The sequence below is a fragment of the Eurosta solidaginis genome, chromosome 3 (genome assembly GCF_040869045.1).
Source record: "Eurosta solidaginis isolate ZX-2024a chromosome 3, ASM4086904v1, whole genome shotgun sequence".
NCBI classification, from domain to species: domain Eukaryota; kingdom Metazoa; phylum Arthropoda; class Insecta; order Diptera; family Tephritidae; genus Eurosta; species Eurosta solidaginis.
This window is the reverse complement of record NC_090321.1, coordinates 169891253-169901178: the sequence shown is the minus strand read 5'-3', so window position 1 is coordinate 169901178 and position 9926 is coordinate 169891253. Positions and strand designations below refer to the sequence as shown.

At 37.7% G+C, this 9926-nt stretch overlaps 1 protein-coding gene across 7 annotated transcripts in view; it reads right to left on the bottom strand.

Annotated features, from left to right (window-relative positions):
- Window positions 1-4315: 4315 nt before the first annotated feature.
- Window positions 4316-9926, bottom strand: part of Cyp301a1 (Probable cytochrome P450 301a1, mitochondrial) — a 101032-nt gene continuing 95421 nt past the window's right edge. For all 7 annotated transcript variants that reach the window (XM_067773835.1, XM_067773831.1, XM_067773830.1 and 4 more), the window contains 4 exons: window positions 7322-7484; window positions 7003-7251; window positions 6736-6948; window positions 4316-4601 (listed from right to left, as the gene is read on the bottom strand). In XM_067773835.1, the coding sequence (XP_067629936.1) occupies window positions 4491-4601; window positions 6736-6948; window positions 7003-7251; window positions 7322-7484 (736 nt within the window). In that variant the 3' untranslated portion in view covers window positions 4316-4490. The remainder of the gene's footprint in view (window positions 4602-6735; window positions 6949-7002; window positions 7252-7321; window positions 7485-9926) is intronic.

Below are 9926 nucleotides of genomic sequence, written 5' to 3'. Positions count from 1 at the left end.
AAAAATATAAACCCGGAAAACCTTAAATATTTTTACTTATTTAAAAACTTCTTAACCGATTGTGTTGAAATTTTATGAGGATGTGCATATCTATGTGGGGTATATTTAGGTAAAATTTTGTTGATACCCGAAACCGGTTGAGAGATATCGGCAAAAATATGAAACCGGGTAACCGTCAAATATTTCATACCCGTTTGTTAATTTTTTCTCTACACCACAGTAGTACACGATCTCTTGCCTCATCTTGGAATATTCACGCAAGAAAAGTTATTGATTTTTGTACATGGGGCAAATATACGAAATTTTCGCCCAAAATTAGCAATCGTCAAAAAGAGTAGACAAGTTTTTTTTTTTTTAATTTTTGTACCAAATTTGGGTTTCTTTTCACTTACTTTTAAATAAATCCTGATTAAAAAACAATTTTTTTTCTACACTTTTTGACGATTGCCAATTTTTGTCGGAAATTTCGTATATTTGCCCCATGTACAAACATCAATAACTTTCCTTGCGTGAATATTCCCAGATGAGGTAATTGATGGTATACTACTGTGGTGTAGAGAAAAAATTAACAAACGGGTATGAAGTGATAAAAGTAGTAGCAGTGCCCACAAAAAAACATGCTCCTGAAAGAAATTTACGCAACCAAGTGCTTCCACTTTTCTGCCTCTACCTTCAAAACTGAAAGGGGCACATCGAATTTGAAGCCCCACGTATTTTTAGTCCCTGATAGGCTATTATCGTGCATAATCCAAATTTCAATACTCAGTTGCCGCAAAAAGCTATAAGCAAAAAACTGTCAATATTGAAAATGACAAAAAATAGTATCGCTACTTTGATTGATGATAGTTTTGAGTATTGGAGGGGCACATTAATTTTGCTCATACTTTTATAATCTCCGTCTCAAAAACAACATTCAGTTTAAATTTCATAGCGTTTCAGTGATGCCTCAAAATTTTATCGAAAAAATTCCCGTGTGTAAAGCCCGAGTATCCAAAAAAGTAAAAGTTTTTGGGATTTGCCCATATGTATGTACGAAGTGAACACTTATATTTTAATCATATTCTGTTTCATAATAATTCTGCAATTTATTAAATATACAAATTTATTAAATATACAGAATGCTTCGAAGAAAAATTAACGAAATCGGTTAAGAACCACGCCCACTCTTATATAAAATATTTTTAAAAGGGTCGTGGAGGAATAAAATAAGCTTACTTACTTATTTAATTGGCGCTTAACCGACTAAACGGTTATGACCGTCCAACAAGGCATGCCAGTCGCTCCTTCGCCCCGCCAACCGACGCCAATTGGTTACATCAAAGATAAGCTACATCTTTGCAAAAAAAGAGCTTTATATCAATAGTGTTTCATTTCCCAAGTGGAATTATAGCAAGAATAAGCATACAATTATAATTTTTGAAAATGGACGTGGAACCGCCCATTTTTTGAACAAGCAGTTTTCTATGTTTCGGGAGCCATAACTGGAAAAAAAATAAACGGATCGTAATAAGATTGGGTGCACATATTTTCATTATAGCAGGAAAGATTTGTAGTAAAAATGGACCTGATCGGTTAAAGATCCCGCCCACTTTTATGTATAAAGGATGTGCCACGCCCCATGCCGATCAAGCATTACACAATATTTCTAAAGCGTAAAAAAAATAAATCCCTTGTAACAAAATTCGAAAATGTAATTTATCTGAAATGAACTTTACGATTGAAACTCACGCAGAGTAGATAATGTTCGGTTACACCCGAACTTATATACCCTTACTTGTTTATATTATAACTGAAGAATCATCTACATTAAATTGTGAAGATATACTACCATAGTAGTGGTAAAAGATCATTTTATATACAGAAAAATTAGGTTTATTGATTTCCACATTTCAGCGACTCGAACGATAACAGAAGGCTCAGAATTGTCGAGAATTCCTTTTAGATTCGCTACATCATATTAAAATATATATATCCCTTCTATTACCTGTTGTCCGAGTGAATATCACTCAATATTAGTGTATTACTCAGGCGAAAATCGCATAACTCTCGCCAACTTCAACACGCATCATGTCCTCCGACATTCCAATCTGCCAGTGGACAAAAGCGGACGGAATGTTATAGAAAATTTATATGGAAACGACGTTAACACGGTAAATAGAGCCACACCTACCAGTGTCGTAGAAAATGTCAAAGTTCGCCAGAGATCTCCTTCGTAGGGCAGATCAACTGACTGGCGAACGCTGCTAACACTCGCATCTACCAATCACTCTACGTCGACCAGCCGACGTACCTATATTAACTTTAAAAAAGCTGAATGGGTCGGATATAAAGTATATACAGGGCGTTCTTTCGTCGCCAAAAAAATTGCTTTGCGCGGGATCATCACGACGTCAGCTTGCTTTATATCCGCTGACGGAATACTGGAAATACGGCTACATGTCCCGCAGAAGTAGCAGCCTTTGTGAGAGAACTTGATATAGCTAAGCTATGTTGCATAATTAACCGTTATCTCACTAGTCTCTCCTGTTTTAAGGCTTATTACTTATTAAGTAATTGGCCCGGCTCATCTGTCACGCGATACCAGTATGGTCATCCAACTTAATGGATATACACTGGAGAAGGGTGAACACTGACAGAAGTGACACGGTGTGTTTCTTTATGACACCTGGGCATCATTTATGTGAGGCGAAAGAGCTGAATATAAAGGAGCGCAATGAATTACTGATGAGACAATTTCTGCTAAATCGCCACATATAGGCAACTACGTAATGCAAACTCTTAGAACGAACACTTCTCATGGAGTCGCATGTCACCCCTGCTCAACTTCGACAGCAATCGTCTATTCAACTGTAATGTGGAACCATCGCCTTTAACAGCATTCTCTTCATCGTTCTAGCCTGTTCAAAGGGCTAGGTTACCTATATTTCAGATAGAGGACTTTGATGACAATTTCATGCGTAAAAATTGATACAACAGAAACAGCATGCAGCCCCGTTTCCCAGGCAAAAAGGAGGACATTTACGTAAATACAAATGGCAAGAAACGTGTCGTAAAACTAGAGGATTACGATAACAGTTCGTGAGTGGGCGCTCACATTGAACAAAGGATAATCCACCCGACCTGAAACATTGCGTTTTATTTTAGATGTCCGATAAAAATCTGTTGGATCAGGAGTTGTATTGATGTACTATCGAGTTGGCTGATCAGCAGCTATCATTGAAGCCCCGACTCAAATAGGCACACAGAATACCGGCAAGGAAATCTTTATTTCCAGCGATAGCAAAGCGGCAATAAAATCCCTTGGTTCCTATTCATTCAACTCCGAATTGACACTAAACTGTCGCCGATCTCTTCAGGAGATGGCCCAACAGAACCGTGTACACTTCACATGGGTCCCGGGACACAGGGATATAGAGGGAAAGAGCGCTGCAGACGAACTTGCTAGGCAGGGTACGACCAGACCGTTTCTTCCTGACAAAGAACGCCTAGGTATACCTTTTGCCACTTGCAAGCCAGTGCTAAAAGAGTATACCTAGAGTCAAGCCAACGAAAGATGGCTACTAACCCCGGGATGTAGAATATCAAAGCAATCCTGACCAAAATGGGATACTAAGAGATCCCGTCCCGTCTATACCCTAAGCAGGGACAAAATCTCCTCACTTGTAGGAGTTCTGACTGGGCACCGCCTTATCGGAAGGCATGCGGAAAGGCTAGGAGCGCCCTTCCGACGATGCTGCAGAAATTGTAAAGAAGACGAGGTAGAGGAAACGGTGATGCACCTCATCTGCAACTGCCCGGCGTTAAGGGGCCCCAGACAACGCTGTCTGGGAGCTCCCTTCCTGTGCGATCTCCGCCAGGTCTGGGAGAATGATATAAGGGACTTGGTAGCTTTTATCAAGTCCTCGAAATGGTTCGAAGAGGAGGACTAATGGTGTCTTTCTGTGGTACCACAACGGGCCAACTGATACTGGCCTATGTGTGCCCATGGGGCAGCCACTACTACCTAACCTAACCTGGCTGATCAGGGTTAAGTCTCAATACAACTACTACAACAAGGTGTGCTCGACTCTGAGTCCCAGTAGCGATCTTGAGGTAATTCTTTTTTGTATTTGAGAAGCTCCTTTAAAAGAGTTCACGATTCGCTTTAGTAGACTTCGAGCTGAAACGAATGCCAGCCGATTAGCCGACTAATAGGTACGATTTCCAAAAAATACTCAACCATATACTAGGGCGTAGATGTTGCGCGCAGAAGCGACAAAGCATCTAAGAAATGCTGACCTTGTGTAGAACGAATATAAACGAAAATAAAACTAACTTTATTACAAAGAGATTCCAAATCTTGGTTACTTAATGTATTCTTTATGCTAAATTTAATTAAGTCGACTATTTGAGCACAATCATATGTATGAAGTATGTACAAATAATAATAGTATGTATATAAATGTGTGTATGTACATTTGGATATGTGTATCTATGTTTGTATTATGCAATTATTCGTTTCGAGTCATCTTAAATCTCAGTGGACCATCTGGGGCATACATGAACGTCACCGCGTAATCAAGCGGTTTGTGATTGTATTCCAATGTGTAATTACGGAAAAGCTACAAAGAGAGAGTGAGAGCAGTTATGAATGTAGGAATGAATAATTAATAACATCTTAACAATAACAATTGATTTGTAGTATGTTTGCATATAATATCTGCAATTAAGAAGCCTGCGGCTGTCATATTTATTAATATGGGGGGTGTTTGTCCAACCATGAAAACTAACACAATTGAGCCGAGCGCCCAAAATAATAAAATTTCATTATCAATGCTAATGCAAAATTTGCGGCAATAAGATTACCTTTTATGAAGCTACAGTTATAATATGTTAATAAGCTCAGCGTATAAGGGATGAATTCAAATGACAAGAGGGTTAATAGGTTGCATTCCCTGGGGGGCTAGACCGCACTATGTTAGTTAACAGTCATCGGTCGAATACAGAAGTATGTGCATATATTATCACACAGAGGATGTAAATAAGCCCCACTACCCATTAATTTGTATATCGCATAATTATCTTTCCCACCAGAGTGAGTTCAAAAGAGGGTGGTCCTGTAAGCTTAAAAAAGAACAAATTTATGTTGTAGCAAAAAAATCACGCTGCTTAAAAAATGAATGCGATTCTATTGCGCTAATGGATTGATATGATTACGTCAAATGAAAAGAGATGATCCCCGCCCTTCCTACCGTAAGAAACTTAGTGTCGCCAGCGCCCCGATCGCTAAATATGTTAACACAGACCAGGGATGATAATCAAAGCTTCCGACTTTGTATCAAATGATCAAGAAAATTTTATAAAATTCAAGATTAAGTTTTACACAAAAAATTTAAACCAAACCACTTTAAAGGGCTAATTAAACTTCCTTAACACTAAAGCCATAGTGGTAACCATACCCATATCCATAACCATCTCCAATGTGATCGACTAATGGTGCCTTAACCTAAAAATCGTCGAAATTTCATAAAAATGAAGAAAACGCAAAAAATTACAAACATATTCCACAAAAAATAAGTCTCTTAGTCATAATGTATCCAAAACGATGAATAAAATCTAAAAACAATTATTAAATTCACCAACTGAAATATTTTTAGGTTATGGATATGGCGAGAAACCAAAAACCAATTGGTTGGCTATGGTATGGTTATGGCGTTAGCGTTATGGTATGGCACCATTAATCGATTTCCATAAGGTAGGTTCGATCAGCTGTTTTATCTGGTCATGGTTATATGGTTATAAGTCACCATTAATTGGTCCTTAACTGAATCGTTTGGTTATTCGACTTACATACATATATTTCGTATTTGAAGAGTTTTAATGTGGTAGGACCCAAACCCAGCGCACAACCCAGGAACGGGATTTGGACTTTAGTCGCCTCATGCGACAGGCATACTTACCGCGGGTAGATTCTAAGCCCTTCCCTAACCCACATTCCTTTCTCGACGAACAAAAATCACGCTCTACAAGTCGCTCATCATACTTTTCGTGATGTATGGCTCGGAGTCATGGATGGTTTGGAGAGAGTGTTCGGGTCCAAAATTTAAGTTACACATTTGACTGTGGTGTTATACGTAGCTTGAAGATATGAAATTGAAATAGTCCTTGACTTAACTTTTAGGGACCAATCTATTTATATACAACTTTCTTTTCAAGAGAAGCTCCGGTGAAATACTTATCACTTAAAAAACAGCATTGGCGATAAGGAGACTCTCTAAAGGTTTTGGGGAGTTTTATCGATATATATGGTCCTTTGCCGTATACTGATCTGGTAACAATGGAAAATAAATATTTAGGTAAAAATCTGACCATCCCGAGAACATTAAACCTTCTAGATCATCCAACCCACTCTTTGTTTGTGGAACTTGGGTGGCCAGAGCCTCGTCTGCTAAGGAACGGAATTCGCTAGGGGGTGGTTGACGCTGCCAATTGGACTAGAGAAATTATAAATAGTGCTGGTAACACCTGGAGTCCCCATATAGACTTCAAGTCAGCTTGCCAAAAACAATTTAAATGCAACCGATATAAACCAAAGGGTAAGAAGTTTTTGAAGACGCTATCGGGGAGATAGTCTTTGGCTAGTTATGAATTCGGGCCTGCAGTTAGTACTCCCAGGACAAGTTATTAAAATTGTGTAAATGTCGCTTTCTCTAGTCGCCAAGGGAAACTCTACCAACCTAACAACATCCTACTCACCTTAGCTAATAAAATTTGCATTTCTAAATCTGCAAAACGTCGACCCAAACACATTCGAGCGCCATATCCATATGGGAGCGATGCAAAAGGATGTAGATATTCTCCAGTGCCACCTTGATTTGGTTTTAACCAACGCTCTGGTTTGAAGGTGGAGGCATCTGTGACAAACTCTTCCATTTGTCCGGTGACGAGGGTGGGGAACACGGCTTGCACCTGTAATTGAAATTAGACTCAACTTCTTATTGCAAAATTACGAAATCAACTAACGCCTTTCGGTATTCGATAGCCACAAATAACGGTATCTTCCTGCAGTGTACGTCCATTACCAATAACTGTGCTGTACATACGGAAAACCTCTTTAATGAATGCTTTCAAATAGTGCATCTGATCAAGTCGTTGTATAGACAGTTCCGTGTTAGGATCGGGTAATATTCGTTTTAGTTCTTCTCGCACTTTTTGCTGCTGGGAAGGACGTGTTGCAAGTTGATAGAGAATTGAACAAACGGCCATCGATATCTGTATAAAAAATACAATTATAAGATATACCAACAGTTTTCTACGTCTATGCGATAGAATTTTACCGTACCGTATCAATGCCCACTAAAATCAAGTCTAAGGCCATTATAGTTGCTACTTTCTCATTTTTCTCGGCGAGTATAACTTTCTCGAGCAACGACGGTTCGCTTTCTCGACTGGGACCCTTCGCCTTCAACCGTTCTGTGGCATTGCCAATATATTTCATGCATACTCTAAAAGAGAGAGAGAGAGAGAATAAGTTCAAAGAGAGAAAAGAAATGAACATGCAGGGTTGCACAGAGGTTATGTAGTTATATATAACTTAGTTGACAGAACTTAACAATTTTGATAAACGGACTGATTTCAATACTCCTTAAGTGTAAAATAAGAAGTGATGCAAAAAACGTATCTCCTAATAAATTTTAAGACTGGACGTTTAAACGTTTTAATCATTTGAAATAAACCTAATAGAATAATTACTACCTTTCTCCAAGCTACCGCTTTGGCAATTATTTTTGTCCACAATTTGGTAATATTTTCATCGGTGCTTTTGTCTAATACCTTCATGAGCCTTAGGATTACATAGGGATTAGTGAATAACTGGTCAACATAGTCAACAGATTGGCGGTAGTAATTAATACAGGCCTTGTGAATGCATGCTTGTCGTAAAAAGCGAATGAAAACCTTTAACATTCCAGGAATGTTTTTGCGGTTACAACAAAAACGGGTCTAAAAAAAATTTTACGGATATCTTTAGGTAGGGAAAAAAACGTGCCTGGAATTAGGCTTCAAATTTGTAACATATCACCAGCCTGATACACTTTAAATAACATATCCTAAACTTCCAAACGGGATGTGATAAAAATAAAGCAACAGTTGCACTTAAAAAAAGTTTTGTTGTTATGTATTGAAAAGAAGATTTTCTGACGAAAAAGCGAAATAAAACTCAGACATAGAAAAAAAATGGGTCGATGTACCTCCGACGATATTTAGGACGAGCTTCCCATACAGTTTAAGTCCGCTGAGAAGCCTTTTATGGCAGAAATATGCGCATTTTGCGAGTTTCACAGATTACATCCGGCGGGCGATTTTGATATTGCTATTCTCATGACTTGAACCCAGGACCTTCGGTGTATTAATCGAGCTCGCTACCTCCAGACCACGGCGGCCGCTCATTCCGTGTAAAGTACACATTAAATATTAACTTCAACGAGCATTATAACTATTACCGTTTTTCAACTCTCATTTCCGTTAGGGTAGACTTGAACAGAAATAAATAATGAATCATGATGTGTCTCTCTGTTTTTAATTACTCTTAACTGCCTACGAGGTGTTGAATACGTGTAATTAATTTATTACTACCTGGATTACTTATCCATAAGCATGGTCGTTTTGAGGATAAAATCTCTACGTACATATGTATATCTTTGCTTATAATGGTTTAATAGAGCAAAGTATTGGTTATAAATTATAACGAAGATTGCATGCGAGGTTGCGCCTAAAAATATGCATTATTGCAAATGCTGCCTAGTCAAATTTAACTGGAGTTATGGCACACTCGCACTACAAAACACGGCCGAAGGCTGCATTTGGGGTAGGCTTTTTTCTATGGCAACATTAGTTTTTTATTATTTATATAATTTGTCTACCCGAAAAACATGGAAAAAATATTTCTACAGAGATATATGTAAATCTAGTTCTGGATTTGATATGCAACATCATTCTCTAATTATTAAACGGTTTTATTTAGCTTGACTCTGTATTGCGGCCGGCCGGCCGGTTTATGAATTTTATAATTAAAATTTAGGTAACTTATCGATAAGCTGCAAACTTGAAACTTGGAATATAGTTGAGAACCCGATGACAATGCAATAATAAGAAAAAGATCGCCGCTAGGTGGCGCAGGTATCGAGGTATTCATAAAAATCGTGTTTGTCGTCCGATTAGGCTCATATTTGGAATACATATTACAGACAGAAATCGAAATCGCTTTATGAAAAAAAATCCCTCTAGGTACGGCAAGGATCGAGATATTATATTGTGGTCCGATTTGACTCATATTTGCAACAAGTTTTACATAAAAGGACAAGCATACGTGGCGCTGATTCGAGTAAAGTCCTTGGAAGGATTACATATGTATTGAGGACTTAGATTGTAACAAATTGTCAGGGAAGAGTCCTTGTAATAATGAGTCACTAAATGAACTAAATAGAATGAGAAATAATAGGCAATTAAATAAAGACTAAAAACTTGAAAATAAAATAATAAAAAAAAAATTTTAACCTAAACGCTTTTATTGAAAAACAATACTTACATGAAGTAATAATAATACTAAAAGCTAGAAAATAATTAGGTAGGTCCTAAGTACTAGTCATCACACTCCTCATCAATCTAGGGCGTTGATCAGACAATTAAATAGAAGCGTTGGGCGCGTCAAATTTCTATTGATAGTCATAAGATCAACTGAATCTTAATCCGGTTATGCTACGCCTCACATTTTTAGAAATTTCAAGCGCCCAATGCCTTTATTTAATTGTTTGATTGAGTGTGATGACTAGTACCTAGGACCTACCTAATTATTTTCTAGCTTTTAGTATTATTATTAGTTAATGGAAGTATTCTTTTTCAATAAAACCGTTTAACTGAAACATTTTTTTGTTTTTAATATTTTATTC